General features: G+C 43.1%; 1 protein-coding gene across 1 annotated transcript in view; it reads left to right on the top strand.

The window, feature by feature from the left end:
- DNAJC7 (DnaJ heat shock protein family (Hsp40) member C7) overlaps positions 1-4744 on the top strand; it is a 34109-nt gene extending 29365 nt beyond the window's left edge. The window contains exon 9 of the mRNA XM_089668788.1: positions 1524-4744. Within this exon, the coding sequence (XP_089524914.1) occupies positions 1524-1561 (38 nt within the window). The 3' untranslated portion in view covers positions 1562-4744. The remainder of the gene's footprint in view (positions 1-1523) is intronic.
- Positions 4745-17820: the final 13076 nt, after the last annotated feature.

Here is a 17820-nt window from a genome sequence, read left to right as displayed (position 1 = left end):
TTAGGAGGTGAGTGATGCGGGCGGAGAATGTGGGGGTGAGGTGAGGGGTGGATAGGTAGATTTGAGTATCATCAGCGTAGAGGTGGTAATTGAATCCGTGGGAGTGTATGAGTTTGCCAAGGGAGGAGGTGTAGATGGAGAAGAGAAGGGGTCCAAGGACAGAGCCCTGGGGGACCCCAACAGAGAGGGGGAGGGAAGAGGAGGTGGCATCGTTGTAGGAAACACTGAAGGAGCGTTGGGATAGATAGGACGAGAACCAAGAGAGAGCGGTGTCTCTGATGCCAAGGGAGAGTAGCTTATTAAGGAGGAGGGGGTGGTCGACTGTGTCAAAGGCCGCGGAGAGGTCTAGGAGAAGGAGGACAGAGTAGTCGCCTTTGGCTTTGGCGGTTAGTAGATCGTTGGTGATTTTGAGGAGGGCAGTTTCGGTGGAGTGTAGGGGACGGAAGCCGGACTGTAGTGGGTCAAGGAGGTTGCTGTCAGTTAGGTGGGCGCTTAGGCGATCGAAGACCAAGCGCTCAAGGAGCTTGGAAGTGAGTGACAGCAGGGAAATTGGTCTGAGGTTGTTGAGGTCAGTGGGGTCCAGGGAGGGCTTTTTGAGTATGGGGGTGATGTGCGCATGTTTTAGGGGGGAGGGGAAGACGCCAGTAGAGAGGGAGAGATTGAAGATGTGGGTAAGGGAGCGGATGAGGGAAGAGGGGGGTGACCGGAGGAGTTGAGAGGAGATAGGGTCCAGGGGGCAGGTAGTGAGGCGGGCTTCTGAGAAGACTCTGGTGACTTCCTCAGTGGTAGTAGGGCTGAAGGAGTGCAGTGATGGGGGGGTTACGGTAGGCAGGGCCTTGGGTGTGATGGGGGGCAGTGCCGTTGCAAGGTCAGAGGAGGGGAGAGATGAGGGGGTGATGGAAGGGGGGAGGCTAGATGGGGAGGTAGATTGCAAGTTGACTATGTCCTTGCGGATTGCGTCAATTTTGTTGTGAAGATGAGTGGCAATCTCGTGGGCGGTAAGTGAGGTACTGAGTGGAGGAGGGGGGGGAGAGAGCAGGGAGTTGAAGGTGGAGAAGAGTCGGTGAGGGCAGGTGGAGAGGGTGTTGATCAGGTCAACGAAGTAGGCCTGCTTGGCGGCGTGGAGGGAGGAGGTGTAGGTGAGGAAGGCAGATTTGTAGAGGGAGAATGCATGAGGGGACCTGGTTTTGCGCCATAGTCTCTCCAAATATATATATATATATTTCACCAGGATATACCAAGTAGCTGCAAATGTACGTAAAAATTTACTAACACGTCAAAGCTGGAAAACTGTTTTCACACATTAAGACTTGTTTTGACTTGACATTTGGACAATTAGGGAATGCGGGCAGAAATTACAGTTCCAAATTGCGGCAAAACACGCAATGCTGCCCTATGCACAACACACAAACGTGTTAATTGCGCATTTTAAAATCGTGAGCAGAAACTGCCTAAAATCTAATCTGTTTGTTGTGATTAATTCTTTGTCAAGATATTTACAATTATATTTTTATCTTTTTCAGCTTCTGGTCCAGGAAACTTCTTCTTCCAGTTTGGGTAACAGACACAGGCACACCTCTTCCTGTCCAATGTCCCCCGTCCCCTCATATCCCTCTTCTGTTCAAGTGTTTTAACCCAGAAAAAGGACTTTATTTAATCAGACTTCTCCACAGCATCATTATGTCTCTCTGTTTATTAGAGAAGTGTTTTTTTTTTTTTAATATTATTTTGAATCCATCTCAGATTAAATACCTCTCCGTGTGCTCGTGTGTGAAGGAAATCTTGAATGCGGCATGAACGAAAGTTTCAAATAAAGTGTAAAAGCCTGACGAAATGTGGGTTGGCATTTTGTCGCAGCCAGGTGAAATCTGCACCATCCTTTTTGATGTCTGGGGTGGGACTGGGGAAGTAGGAATCATTCTGCCTAAAAAAAAAAAAAAAAAAAAAACCCTCTGTGCATATTGCTCCTGTGATGCTTTGAGTCCTCTGGAATTTTCTGTAGGCAGATTTTCTGTTACCACACTTGGGAAATGTGTATGCATGGACACAGGTATCTGTAACCCACAAAAGTCTGTGGATTAACCTGGAACTTGTACATATCTTTTTGCTCCTTCTAAACTTAGACTGCTGAGTGGAGCAGATCACTGGAAACAGACTTCCATTATGACCAACCAGATAAGTGGACGAATTTCTACACCATTGGTCTGCATACACTTCCTGTTTGCCCATCCCATTCACTGACTTCTTGCAACTTTCTGGTCTCTAAAGGAGATGCTGGTGAACTCTGGAATCGCAGCATGAACATTCGCGTTTAATGACATTCTGTGAAGATCTGTATATCTAAATGGTTGGTCTTCTCTCCATTAGGAAAAGGGGGGGTTCCATTGCTGCTTTCAGGAGGGATTTGAAAGGGGGAGCCTGAGCAATGTAGACCGTCAATACTGATTACAGTCACCAATGTAATATACTAGTAGTAGCATTTCTTAATGTAATCCAGCACTGCTTTTATTGTAGATGAAACAAAGGAACTGTACATTCCTTCTAAAGTGTTCACTGTCACCATTACCGAAAGTAAATTTAAGCGCATTCAGAGGATCACAGCTGTCATACCTAAGGGCCCTTTCACACTGGCAGACCGATTGGGTCTGCCTATCTATTTTTCAGGTGGACCAGCTATTGTTCTCTATGGGGAGGTCTATTGAATGGACATGTTTCCGTTTACACCCGCCTGCATCTGATCCACTAAAAACAGAAGGATGGGGATCTGATCCCCATCCGTCAATCGGATGACAGTCGAATGTAAACATACAGGCAGTCCATTTATATCTGACTGCTCCATACAGCAGGCTGTCTCCATGTCTGCTCTGCACAAGCTGAGCGGACACAACCCTGTCATCCACCTGCTCAGCGAGGGTCCGTGGACAGATCTGATTGGCGGAGTCTGCCCATGTGAAAGGCTCCTTGGGTATATCTATCAAAATGCTAAAAAAGGGAAAGGTTAGAACAGCTGTCCATGTCTTTATTGCAAGCTGTATCTCTAATTAGAGTATACATTTTAATTGTCCTGCTAAAAATTAGACAGAAATAGAGAGTATTGGACTCGGTTCACAAAGCTAACACAAAAGCTTAGGGATAAGGTTCTTTGGGGTTAGAGCCATTAGATTTGAAAATTACAATCACATGGGTGAAATAAAAAGATCCCTATCCTGGTATTAAAGCTTTGTGAATTGAACCTAATGTGTGTCGATGAGTAAGGCCTCTTGCACATGGAAATTAAAGGGAAAAAAATGCCCTTTTTTTTTTTTTTTTTTTTTAAACTGATCTGAATTCTGGTTCATTGGTATCTATGGAACAAAGCACACAGCTGCATAAAGATCAGTAGTAATACAGTGATGCGTACAGAGCCATTAAATAGAACATTTTATGTTTGAGTGCAGTGATTTCCGTGTGTAAATTGCAACATAGGCAGCTATATGAGGATGAAGAATTTTACACGTGTACACATCCGCACATTTACACAGCTATACGCAGGATCTTTATGGAACATTGTACTCGGAATCTTTCTGTCAACAAGATCCTGAATATAAACGTCAGTAAATTACTATGTCTGTATGCAAGAGGCCTAACTGCTTTTAGTTTGTTTTTTGTTTTACCTACCTTACCTAAAGGAAACTTTGTTCCATCAAATTGATACGAGATGCAGATCATCAGCAGCATAATAAATTACAATTACAGATGCTTAAATAACATCTTTCAAGGCAAATGTGTATGAGCTTTATAATGTTTTGAGGTCGTGCTCATCTGGTAAATGGTCTACATTAATTTCGGGTGCTGGTGGCAGAGAACCCTTTGGAAAAAAAACACTGTTACGTTGTGTCATATACTGTGAAAGGAGGAACCCTCTCTATTGCTACATGGAGCAAATGGTGTTATGTGCAGTTCCATTTCATCATTTTCCAACCTAATCCGTATAACTAAATATGTATTCCAATTGGTATTAGAAGAGTTATTTCACTTTTTACATCACTGTCCTTGATTTTGGCATGGTGGAAAAATGATAAAACTTAACCAGGTTCTCTGTTTATCTGGCTTAGACTTTTTGTTTGTTAAAGAAAAAAAAAAAAAAAAAAAAAGATTAAACATTGTAATTGCATTGGCTGCAAAAAAGTAAAGCAACACACAAACGTATTTGTACATTAAGATTCTATCTGTTGGAGAGTTTTAGTAGTTAAATGTCAAAACTGGCAGTTGGATTACAGCTTCAGGAAAATAAATGCTGCTAAAGGACCACTAAACCTAAAACACAAGTTGCCATAAAATATATACCGCAGAACTGTAAAGGAAGACTCTCAAATGCCTAAGTTGAGCATGATTTTTTTCAAATGTTATTTACATTTTTCTGTGCAACTAATTTGTACGTATTTCAGACATTTCAAGATTAGTGAGGCTAGAGGACATGTCCTATGGGCTCACGCAACAGCATGTGTTCTATGTGTAGTAAAAGATTCCTCCATTATTTACATATAGCATTCTCTCAGAATCAGCTTTCATAAGCTCATGGAGTGTTTACACACATATCTGTAAATGACACTGCTATCTTTTATATAAATCTAGATTTGTTTTAGGTTTACTGGTCCTTTAATGCTTACCATAAAGCATCTTTTTGTCTGTCCATTAAAAGCATCTGAAGTGAAAAGTAGCCTTTGTAAATATGAAGTATTTCAATAAACCCATTTAAACCGTAGCACTGCCTTGTGAATGTGGTTTTGCCCAGTGTATAATATGCAGTGCACCCAAGCAATACAGTAAAAGTAAAGTCAAAGAATGATGCATTTTGTGGGCTGAACCATTTTGCCAATTAAAGAGGACTTGAAAATCCTAAAAACAACATTTTCAAAGAGTTCAAAAAGGTTTTCATGATTCAGGATAAGAGAATAAGAAGAGTTCAAAGGATGTTTATTGCTGTCTAATGAGAAGCATGTTTATGTGCAGAATCACAGTATATAAATAAACCCAAAAGGCATAAACTGGTATTATACCCAAAACCAAATAATAGGTTGCAGTTTACCAATCCTTAGATGGGGTGGTTGCATTTTTTTTAAGGCTTTTCCCCCCCCCTCTGGTTTCACCTGATGATCTGGCCAGTAACACACCTCCTGTATAAAACTAGCCATAGATAGATTGCATCTCTGCCGGTTCAGCTGGGACAGGCTGTGTTGTACTGAAGTAGATCCATTGATTTACTTGGGTACAACCAGCCTGTTGGATTGTTAGCATGCAATTACTGCCTGTGACTCTACCCGCTAGCTGTACTTATTGTGTTCTGCCAGCCGGGAAGGTTTCCCCCAGCAGCAGAACACAATAGAGCTGCAGGAGATATTCCCCCATCAACACTAACTGTGTTGATGGGTGAACTGATTAATTTTTCTTTCTTCCCACCCTTGGTGGAAGGACAGAAAATCAATTAATCTATGATGGCTTGCCTTAGAGTATCCTACACTCCGGATGAAGGAGCAACAGAGACATCATTGCACAGCAGCATTGGTAATCTGGGGAAGGGGGGCGGGGATGTTAGATGTTCTAGCAGATTTAGATTCACTCAATGTGTACTGAGAAACATTGACAACAGTACAATAAAAAAAATCTGTACTGAAGATGACCTAAGTTTACTGAAATATTAAAGTCAAGATGAACCTTAACACTTGTTCTCCTAGTTTAAGTATGTACACTGCTCAAAAAAAAATTAAAGGAACACTCTTTAATCTGAGTATAGCATAAAGTCAAACTCGTGGGATATTGATTTGGTCAGTTAAGTAGCAGAGGGGGTTGTTAACTTCATTAACATTAAGCAGCTAACAAACTGAACTTAACAGGTGCACTAGATGGGCAAGAAGGAGACGACCCCGAAAACAGGAATGGTTTTACAGGTGGAAGCCACTGACATGTTTTTCCCTACTCATCTTTTCTGACGGTTTTTCACTAGTTTTGCATTTGGCTAGGGTCAGTGTCACTACTGGTAGCATGAGGAGATACCTGGACCCTACAGAAGTTGCATAGGCAGTCCAACTCCTCCACGATGGCACATCAATACGTGTCATTGCCAGAAGGTTTGCTGTGTCTCCCAGCACAGTCTTGAGCATGGAGGAAATTCCAGGAAACAGGCAGTTACTGTAGGAGAGCTGGACAGGGCCGTAGAAGGTCCCTAACCCAGCAGGACTGGTATCTCCTTTGTGCAAGGAGGAACAGGATGGGCACTGCCAGAGCCCTACAAAATGACCTCCAGCAGGCCACTGGTATGAATGTCTCTGACCAAACAATCAGAAACAGACTATATGAGGGTTGCCTGAGGGCCCGACTTCCTTTAGTGGGCCCTGTGCACACTGCCTGGCACCATAGAGCTCGATTGGCATTTGCCATTGAACACCAGAATTGGCAGGTCCGGCACTGGCGCCCTGTGCTTTTCAAAGATGAGAGCAGGTTCACCCTGAGCACGTTATTGACGTGAAAGGGTCTGGAGAATCTGTGAGAATGTTATGCTGCCTGTAACATCGTTCAGCATGACCGGTTTGGTGGTGGGTCAGTGATGGTCTGGGGAGGCATATCCATGGAGGGATGCACAGACCTCTACAGGCTAGACAATGGCACCCTGACTGCCATTAGGTATGAGGATGAATTCCTTGGACCCATTGTCAGACCCTACGCTGGTGCAGTGGCTCCTGGGTTCCTCCTAGTGCTCGACAATGCTTGACCACATGTGGCGAGAGTATGCAGGCAGTTCTTGGAGGATGAAGAAATTGCTACCATTGAATGGCCCCCACACTCGTCTGACCTAAATCCAATAGAACACCTCTGGGATATCCCGTTTCTGTCCATCCGACGCCGTCAGGTTGCACCTCAGACTGTCCAGGAGCTTAGTGATGCCCTGGCCCAGATCAGGGAGGAAATACCCCAAGACACCATGCGTTGTCTCATTAGGAGCATGCCCTGATGTTATCAGGCATGCATACAAGCACGTGGAGGCCATACAAACTACTGCGTACCATTTTGAGTTGCTGCAATGAAATTTCAGCAAAATGGCTAGCCTGCTGCAGCATTTTTTTACTTTGATTTTAGGGGTGTCTGAATTCAGTCCTCTGTAGGTTGATAATTTCCATTTCCATCAAATGAAGGGGCATCCTTACGTTCCTAACACATTACCCAGTCCATATCAGTATAGATATCCAGCATGAGATTTTTCCCCATTGACATCTGATGTGTTTTCAAAGTGTTCCTTTAATTTTTTTTTTTGAGCAGTGTATTACTACTACTAGTTATGCTGGACTATGTTTCTGAATTAATGAAAATGATTGAGTTTTCGCTTAAATAAAATGAGTCAGCAACTACTCAAATTATTTTAGGATGCAGTTTGGAAAGTGACGAAAATAGGGAAAGTAATTTACAATAACTATCTTTTACAGGTTTATGTCAAAAACAAAAAACATTCTGGCCAGGGGCATGGCTGGCCATGGATCTGTGGGGACAGATGAGCTGGAGCTCTGTACCAGAAAAGAGTGTAATCCCAGATTATGCAAAAGGACGAACCCCGGTTAAATCTATACATGTCCAAAAGCAGGAAATCAGAGACTGTCTAGTGACACTTTGGAAGCAGATAGTCAAAACTATTTACTACAATTGCTAGAAGAGAGAAAACAGCAGGTCCCAAGATGATGCAGACTCCAAACAAAGTATACCAACCTCACGTAGAGAAAGACTAGGGAGTTTATTCTGGGTTGAGGGCACCCAATTCTCTCTCACTCTTGGAGGGTTCAGACATGCTGCATGAGACCTACCCATCGCCTTGCAAACATAGTTCGGGAAGATTGAGTTGCTACGTACCAAAGCAGGCTTAGACTGTCTACACTCTTTACCCACCAAGAAAACCCTAAAGCAGAAAATTGAGAATCCGTCAGGCTTTTGATCTCAAATCAAAGGTCACTGACCTTGAGTCTACATCCAACACCTTTGAGACTTGGGTGGCAACATTAGAGCACACTTCCCTAATGAATAAGTGAAAAGACACCACATCAGTGTTAACGTGTAGTGAACCAATGGATTAATCATAAGACAGAAGGATTGGTTGGCTCCTTGTTATAGTACACTTTCCAGATAGACTTTAGGCCTTGCTGACCTCTTCAGACTGGGGCAAAGGAAAGACATTCAGGGCCCGTTAATGGTCCTTCACATCCTAGGGGGTCTGCCTGGCATTGGGTGAAGGTGGTGGGGGAGATCCCAGAACGCTGCAGACCAGACCAGAAGTCTCTGTAACCAGCATGAACCACAAGCCTGGGTGGACATGACGTCACAAGGAGGAGAAGAGTGGTGTGCTGAGGAGAGGTATGGCTGCACGATTGGAATTAGCTGCACTTTCCAAAGGCCTGGAGGTGAAGTGCCACAAGCCCTTCATATATAGAGAGGAAGAGGACCAAGTAAGGGATAATGATAGTGATACTTACTAATATGTCCCATTGACTCCCCCCATGGATCACTGTGGTCCTTTTCAGCAAAAGAAAAAATATATATTTTCCTTCCAGAAGACCTTATGGGTCCCCTACAAAGCTGAAGTTAAAATAAATAAATAAATACCAAAACATAGAGCAAACATATGCAGAAGGAGTGGGGACAAATGGGAAGGATTATAATCCCTATTGATGCAGAAAAAAGGGGGAGGGGGGAGACTACTATTTTATTATAAAGCTAAAATAGAGTATGGATTTCCAGTTCTTTGTTAAGGCCTCCCGGGTTCAGAGTCCCCAAAATGTAGATCCAGAAGGTCTCACAGTGGCACAACCGCTTGAAGCATTCTTCCATAAGGTGAGCCTTGGGAATAGATTCTATGACCCAGACAGATAACCCTGTGGTGGATTTGAAATGGTTGAGAAAGTGTTTGGGGACACTATGTTGGTCATCTCCATCCTCAGTGAGGCGTCTGTGTTCCCCAATCGCTTTCTAAAGGTTCTAATAGTCCTGCTGGCGGTAGACTGCATAACCAGATGAACAGTTCCAGAACTGTTTACATTTATAGGGAACCCTTAAGGTCTTCTGGAAGGAAAATATATATTTTTTCGTGAAAAGGGCCACAGTGGTCCATGGGGGAGTCACTGGAACATATTAGTAAGTATCACTATCATGTTTTTTAATTAATTATATTTTATGATAGTTTATTACCCACCCTATACATGGACTCCATTAATCTCGCAACTTGGTATGTCCAGTCTTTATCTTGTAACTGTTTGGTATCACCATACCCACCTCCAAATTTATAACCTGAGAAAGTATGCTGAAAGAAACTGGACTGTCTGCTGTTAGAACTTTTGTTCAGAAACCATGAAAATTGAATATAACGTACAAAATGGCTTCCAGCATGTTCATGTAGAGATAAGTTCAGGCCTTCCAGTTTAATTCTGTGAGCCTAGAACAGTTCCAACAGTGGCACACAGTCTATGCTTACCATTCGTCCCCATCTTCCAGGTACAGCCCCCATTGTGAGTGGTCTGTTGCTAGAAAAGGATCATCTCTGGCAAAAGTGCCATACTTAAGTGGGTCCCCCCTTTCTGACTGCAACTCCCATACAATACCCTATGCCTGTCAGGAGAGGGGGCATGTCTAGTCAGAGCTTGTAGCATGGGAAAAAAGGTAAGGTTAAAGTAAAATCTTACACAATGGCTAAAAAGATTGGAGCGATATAGTCGTCATTGTTTAAGGACCATAAATGTAGCGGATGACTATAAAAATGGTGTATTGCAAACAAGAAATACATGTAGAATTTAAAGACGACCAGCACGACTATCAGCTCAGATCTGGCAGAAACCACAAGGATCCTGCTATACTCCTTTACATTCCTGAGAAGTCTGTTCAGTAGTGCTCTTCATGGATTGGCACCAAAAAGTCATTACTTTGAGGTGGAAACAAAGCCAAATGACTTACCCTTGCACTAAAACACTTAAAATGAATTGAATGCAGAAAAATTTGAAATGTAGAGCATTTACAAAAGGTAGTTTGTCATTTGCCTGAGGAATGGTACATGGATGAATATCAGTAGTCAACAGTAAAGCACATTGGAAGTTCTCTGCAGCTTTGGACCTGCCTTTCTGCAAATAGTTTTGGAGCTGCATTTCTGAAAATGCAGTTGGAGATTAAATCAAAATTGTTTGCACCCTCACTGCTGAGAAGTACTGGAAGATTCTAATCCATTGTCAGTTACCATTTGGGAAGTATCTGATTGGTCTCAACTTCATTGTGCAGCATGGAAATTACCCTAAATAGATGAACAAAATAATTTTAAAAAACGTTTACCCCCTTCGTCTTTCAGGACAGCACCTTGAGAGACTTCGGCTCCTCCCCACCTGAGGAAACACCTCCACCCTAAACAAAAAGCACTATCAGACATCTGGAGGAAGCCTCTCAGGTGCTGTCGGGATGGCAGAGCCTGAGTTCCAGAAGTGGTCCTGCTCCCCAAGGGCCCTCACGTTTAAAACTGTATTTTTGGTGGCAGTCACCACAGCAAGGAGGATGTGTGAACTGGAAGCCCTGTCGGTCAGGGCGCCTTATTTGCAAATTTTTCCGGATAGGGTGGTGTTCATGACTGACCTATCCTTTGTTCCTAAAGTGGCCATAAATTTTCATAGAAAACAGGATATAGTTTTGCCTTCGTTCTACCATAATCCATTGGGAGGAAACAAGAAATTTAATTTGTTAGATGTAAGAAGGTGTGTGCTCCTTTACCTAGATAGGACTAAGGAATTTCGAAGCACAGATTCATTTTTTATTTCTTTTGCGGGGGCCAGAAAAGGGCAAAAAGCCTTCAGGCGCACAGTACCTAGATGGTTAAAGCTAGCAATTGAGCAGGCATACCGGACCGAGGGTCTAGAAGTCCCAGAGGGAATCAGGGCTCATTCTACATGGGCCATGGCGGCAACTCAAGCGGAACTGGCAGGAGCCTCCCCCGGACAGATTTGTAGGGCCGCAACCTGGTCCAGTTACGGGATGTTTGTGAGGCATTACAGACTTGACCTGGTCTCGGTGCAGGAGCAGGCCTTCGGACGTAAGGTACTGCAAGCAGTGAGCCCACCCAAAGGGTAAGTACTTGCTTATCCTCTCGAGGTGCTGTCCTGAAAGACGAAGGGGGAAAATCAAAGTTACACTCACGGTAACGCCTTTTCCAGTAGTCTTTCAGGACAGCACCGGTTACCCGCCCTTTGTTGCAGAATTGTGTGAGATGTCTTATGGTTATGTTCTGGTGTCTCATATTATGTCTCCCCAGGTGACCAGAGGTAAGATTCCAGGAACTGAGGTCACAGGGGAGTGATAGTGCTTTTGTGTAGGGTGGAGGTGTTTCCTCAGGTAGGGAGGAGCCGAGGTCTCTCAAGGTGCTATCCTGAAAGACTACTGGAAAAGTCGTTACCGTATGTGTAACTTTGAAAAGCACAAGGAATGGTGCAACAGATGGTATGGTCCCCACAGAGCCATGATCTCAACATCATCCAGCCAATTTGTCATTACTTGCGGAGACAGGAGCAGCAAGAAAGCCACAGTCTACAGCTGAACTGGGGCAAGTTCTCGGGGATACTTAGATAAACCTACAACATTAGCACTTTCAAAAACTGTATGTAAGTGTATTTACCACTTCAAGGCTTTGAAAGTAGGAGATATGACCTAAAAACCACATGACCTCCAGAAAGTTTTACCCCATTTATGACAAGGCCATTTTTTTTTTGCTATTCAGCACTGTGCTACTTTAACTGGCTATTGTGTGCTGCTAATAATAATCTAAAAGTGCTAAAAACAATGGTAAAAAACAATTGAGAGTAAAGTCCACCATAAATGTCCATGCTCAAATTAAATCCAAAATACAACATGCTTCTAATCATGAAAGGGAGGAAAAGAAAACCCATACATCCGGGACCGGAATAAGAAGTGACACATCAGAGTTCCTGGTGACAACAAAAAGTGTGCGGGAGCTCTTACCAGAGCTGTTGGGCTTTCAAATTAATGAAAAGCCAACAGCGCTTTAGGGGTTACCCCAAACCAATCTACGATGGATGACATTGCAGGTCCACACTTGCAGGTCCACTCGACCTTCACTTCCCACCAAATGAGGGCATGTAAAATATAAATACTAATAGTGCAGTATGTTCATATGTAAACATTTATTAGAAAATATATTGCACTTACAATTTAATAAAATCAGAAAAGACATCATAAACAGTCCCGGGCCTGCAACGTTTGTAATGCAGAGTAACACTTGTTCATACTGCACTATAGTATTTACATTTTCATATATTTATTTTGTATCATTTGGTTTTACACAAATAGAGCTTTCTTTTGCTATATAAACAAAAAAAAAATAAATTTCCTACTTTCTGTTCTAAAACATATCCAATAAAATCACATTTGTCATACATTCAGGTCAAAATGTATTCTGCTACATGTCTAAGAAAAAAAATTAAAAAAAAATCCAATAAGTGTATAATAACCACTTGCCCTCCAGAGGATTTACCCCCTTCCTGACCAGGCCATTTTTTGCTATACAGTGCTGCGTTATTTCATCTGATAATTGCGCGGTCATGCAATGCTGTACCCAAACAAAATGTATGTCCTTTTTTTTCACATAAATAGAGCTTTCTTTTGGTGGTATTTGATCACCTCTGGGTTTTGAAAAAAAAAAATATTTTTTACTTTTGTTATAAAAAATACAGTGGGGCAAAAAAGTATTTAGTTAGCCACCAATTGTGCAAGTTCTCCCACTTAAAAAGATGAGAGAGGCCTGTAATTGGCATCATAGGTAGACCAACTATGAGAGACAAAATGAGAAAAAAATCCAGACAATCACATTGGCTGATTTGGAAAGAATTTATTTGCAAATTATGGTGGAAAATAAGTATTTGGTCACCTACAAGCAAGCAAGATTTCTGGCTCTCACAGACCTGTACCTTCTTCTTTAAGAGGCTCCTCTGTCCTGCACTCATTACCTGTATTAATAGCACCTGTTTGAGGTTGTGGACAGGTGTCTTTTATACTGATAACAAGTTCAAACAGTCACACTCCAAACTCCACTATGGTGAAGACCAAAGAGCTGTCGAAGGACACCAGAAACAAAATTGTAGACCTGCACCAGGCTGGGAAGACTGAATCTGCAATAGGCAAGCATCTTGGTGTGAACAAATCAACTGTGGGAGCAATAATTAGAAAATGGAAGACATACAAGACCACTGATAATCTCCCTCGATCTGGGGCTCCATGCAAGATCTCACCCTGTGGGGTCAAAATGATCACAAGAACGGTGAGCGAAAATCCCAGGACCACACGGGGGGACCTAGTGAATGACCTGCAGAGAGCTGGGACCAATGTAACAAAGGCTACCATCAGTAACACACTACACCGCCAGGGACTCAGATCCTGCAGTGCCAGACGTGTCCCCCTGCTTAAGCCAGTACATGTCCTGGCCCGTCTGAAGTTTGCTAGAGAGCATTTGGATGATCCAGAAGAGGATTGGGAGAATGTCATATGGTCAGATGAAACCAAAATAGAACTGTTTGGTAGAAACACAACTCGTCGTGTTTGGAGGAGAGAGAATGCTGAGTTGCATCCAAAGAACACCATACCTACTGTGAAGCATGGGAGTGGCAACATCGTGCTTTGGGGCTGTTTCTCTGCAAAGGGACCAGAACGACTGATCCATGAACAGGACAGAATGAATGGGGCCATGTATCGTGAGATTTTGAGTGCAAACCTCCTTCCATCAGCAAGGGCATTGAAGAGGAAACATGGCTGGATCTTCCAACATGACAATGATCCCAAACATACCGCCCGGATAACGAAGGAGTGGCTTCGTAAGAAGCATTTCAAGGTCCTGGAGTGGCCAAGCCAGTCTCCAGATCTCAACCCCATAGAAAACCTTTGGAGGGAGTTGAAAGTCCGTGTTGCCCAGTGACAGCCCCAAAACATCACTGCTCTAGAGGAGATCTGCATGGAGGAATGGACCAACATACCAGCAACAGTGAGTGCCAACCTTGTGAAGACTTACAGGAAACGTTTGACCTCTGTCATTGCCAACAAAGGATATATAACAAAGTATTGAGATGAACTTTTGATATTGACCAAATACTTATTTTCCACCATAAATTGCAAATAAATTCTTTCCAAATCAGCCAATGTGATTGTCTGGATTTTTTTTCTCATTTTGTCTCTCATAGTTGAGGTCTACCTATGATGCCAATTAAAGGCCTCTCTCATCTTTTTAAGTGGGAGAACTTGCACAATTGGTGGCTGACTAAATACTTTTTTCCCCACTGTATATAGTAAACTCAAATTTCATCATACATTTAGGCCAAAATGTATTCTACATGTCTTTGGTAGAAAAAAAATTCCAATAAGTGTATATTAATTGCTTTGTGTGAAAGTTATAGCGTCTACAAACTATGGTATAGATCAGGGGTATTGGATTAAAATACAAGGATGTCCGGTCACTAAAATCCTCTTCTGGCTGAGGTCCGAATAGGGTGTGTCCCTCAGTGTGCCCCCTTACATTACGTGTCCCCATCAGAGTGTAACTTTACATCATGTATTCCGATCACATCAGGTGTGCCCATCAGAGTGCCCCTTTACATCAGGTTTCCTTATCACATTGTCACTTTACATCAGGTATTCCCATCAGAGTGCCCCCTTACACTCAAAGTACCCCTTTCCATCACATTTCCCCATCAGAGTGCCCCTTTATGTCATATTCCCCATCAGAGTGCCCCTTCCTATCATGTGCCTATCAGAGTGCCCCCTTAACATAAAATGTGCCCATCAGAGTGCCCCTTAACATAAAATAAGGGGCATGCTGATGTGCACATTTTATGATAAGGGACACTCTGATGGGCACATTTATATTAAGGGGCACTATGATGGATACATTTTATGTTAAGGGGCACTCTGATGGATACATTTTATGTTAAGGGGCACTCTGATGGACACATTCTATGTTGTGCCCATCAGAGTGCCCTTAACATTAAATGTGCCTGTCAGAGTGCCCCTTAACATAAATTAAGGGGTATGCTGATGAGCACATTTTATTTTAAGGGGCACTCAAATGGGCACATGTTATATTAAGGGGCACTCTGATGGGAACATTCTATGTTGTGCCCATCAGAGTGCCCCTTAACATTCAATGTGCCCATCAGAGTGCCCCTGCAAGACTACAGCCTACCTTGAGGTAGACAGGAGCTGTGTCGGGATCCTTGCTGGCTGCTTGTGTACAGCAGGGAGCGGGAGCCGGAGAGAAAGTGAGCTGAAAGGGGCGGGGCGCACACGTGATGTCATGTTGCCATGATGACCACCCTGCTCAGTGGTGAATCTGTCATTGCAGGCTGGCGGTCTGGTTGGCAGCGCTGCTGGGGCCGTTCGTGGACCGCGGTCCGCCATTTAGTGACCGCTGGTATAGATACTGCAATTTATGCCATTTTTTGGTGGTATTTGATCACCTCTGGGGGGGTTGCGCTATAAACAAAAATAGACCGAAAATGTAGAAAAAAAACAATATTTTCTCATTTCTGTCATAAAAAATATGCAATAAACTCAAATTTCACCATAAATTTAGACCAAAATTTATTTTGCTATATGTCTTTGGTAAAAAAAAATCCCAATAGGTGTATATTAATTGGTTTGTGTGAAAGTTATAGCGTCTACAAATGGCAGTATAAATATTGGAATTTACACCATATTTTTCTATACGGCGCTTCGATAGTTTAAATGAAATTTATGGTTTTTTTTCACACAAATAGAGCTTCTTTTGGTGGTATTTGATCGTCTCGGGGTTTTTTGGGGTTTTTTTGCGCTATAAGCAAAAATGTCCAACAATTTTGAAAAAAGTCTCTCACATGTGGTATCCCCATACTCGGGAGGAGTAGCAAAATGTATTTTGGGGTAGAATTACACATACAGTATACCCATGGCTTGTGTGAGCAATATATCATTCAAGTGACAACTTTGTGGAAAAAAATTTTTTTTTCTCATTTTCCAAAAACTTGTGGTAAAAAATAAATTCTTCTATTGACTCAACATGCCTCTCAGCAAATAGTCTGGGATGTCTGCTTTCCAAAAAGGGGTCATATTGGGGGGTGGGGGCATTTTAGGCCCAGCATTAGCATACTGCTAGGGTTAGCATAACACTAGAATTAGGGTTACCATACTGCTAGGTTTAGAATTACCATAACGCTAGGTTAGCATACTGTGATGGCTAGGGATAGGGTTGCTAACCCTAACCATAGCGGTATACTAACCCAAACCTTATGCTACCCCTAATCCTAAGTGGATAACCGTGTGTGCTCTCCAGTGTTCCAGGAAATAGAATGCCAAAGGGAGACCAAGGGAACCAGGGCAGGAGTGGCCCAAAGACAATGCCTCAGGGATGCAGCCCTCATCAGATGGGGGATATCAACCACTGGAAAAAGAGCAGACAGTGCATTGTCCAAGATTTATTCACAGGAGTACAAGACAAAAACATACTCACAGATATAGCATGTATCAAAAGCTATTGTATAATGGAGATAGCCGCAACAACGGGCAAGGTGTTCCAACTGTCAGTGTGGTCAAATGGCAGACGTGTTCCTCAGAGCTACTAGTCCCGGAAACACGCCAGCAACTTGCCTACACTTTTTACCCCTAATTCTAACCCTAAAACTATGCTAACCTTACCTCAGCAATATGCTAACCCTGATCCTAGCACTATACTAAGCCTAACGCTAACCTTAACCCTAGCGGAATGCTAACCCAAACCCTAGCTGTATGCGAATCCTAACCACATGCAAGGATTAGGGTTTGGGTTGGGATTAGCATAGCCCTAAGGATAGCATAGTGCTAGGCCTAGGGTTACTATACTGCTAGAGTTAGGGTTAGAGTTACAATACTGCTAGGGTTAAGGTTAGTATACAGCTAGGATTATTGTTAGGATTGGGATCAGCATAGAGCTAGATTTAGGATTAGCATACTGCTAGTGCTAAATTTAGGGTTAGCACACTACTAGGGTTAGGGTTAGCAAAGCGCTAGGGTTAGGATTGGCTTTCTGTTAGGGTAAGGGGTTGCATATTGCTAGGATTAGTGTTAGGGATAGGATAAGCATAGTGCTAGGTTAGAATTAGCATAGTGTTAGGGTTAGCATAGTGTTAGGGTCAGGGTTAGCATAGTGCTAGGGTCAGGGTTAGGATAGTGCTAGTGTTAGGATAGGGTTAGCATAGTGCTAGGGTCAGGGTTAGCATAGTGTTAGGGTCAGGGTTAGGATAGGGTTAGCATAGTGCTAGGGTTAGGATAGGGTTAGCATAGTGCTAGGGTCAGGGTTAGGATAGGGTTAGCATAGTGCTAGGGTTAGGATAGGGTTAGCATAGTGCTAGGGTCAGGGTTAGGATAGGGTTAGCATAGTGCTAGGGTCAGGGTTAGGATAGGGTTAGCATAGTGCTAGGGTCAGGGTTAGGATAGGGTTAGCATAGTGCTAGGGTCAGGGTTAGGATAGTGCTATGGTCAGGGTTAGGATAGGGTTAGCATAGTGCTAGGGTCAGGGTTAGGATAGTGCTATGGTCAGGGTTAGGATAGGGTTAGCATAGTGCTAGGGTTAGGATAGTGCTAGGGTCAGGGTTAGGATAGAATTAGCATAGTGCTAGGGTCAGGGTTAGGATAGGGTTAGCATAGTGCTAGGGTCAGGGTTAGGATAGGGTTAGCATAGTGCTAGGGTCAGGGTTAGGATAGTGCTATGGTCAGGGTTAGGATAGGGTTAGCATAGTGCTAGGGTCAGGGTTAGGATAGTGC

Source organism: Staurois parvus, unplaced genomic scaffold (assembly GCF_062004578.1).
Source record: "Staurois parvus isolate SC_StPar_1 unplaced genomic scaffold, SC_StPar_1.0 ptg000063l, whole genome shotgun sequence".
Classification (NCBI taxonomy): Eukaryota; Metazoa; Chordata; class Amphibia; order Anura; family Ranidae; genus Staurois; species Staurois parvus.
Note: the sequence above shows the minus strand (reverse complement) of the source record. Positions and strands in the feature narration are given on the sequence as shown.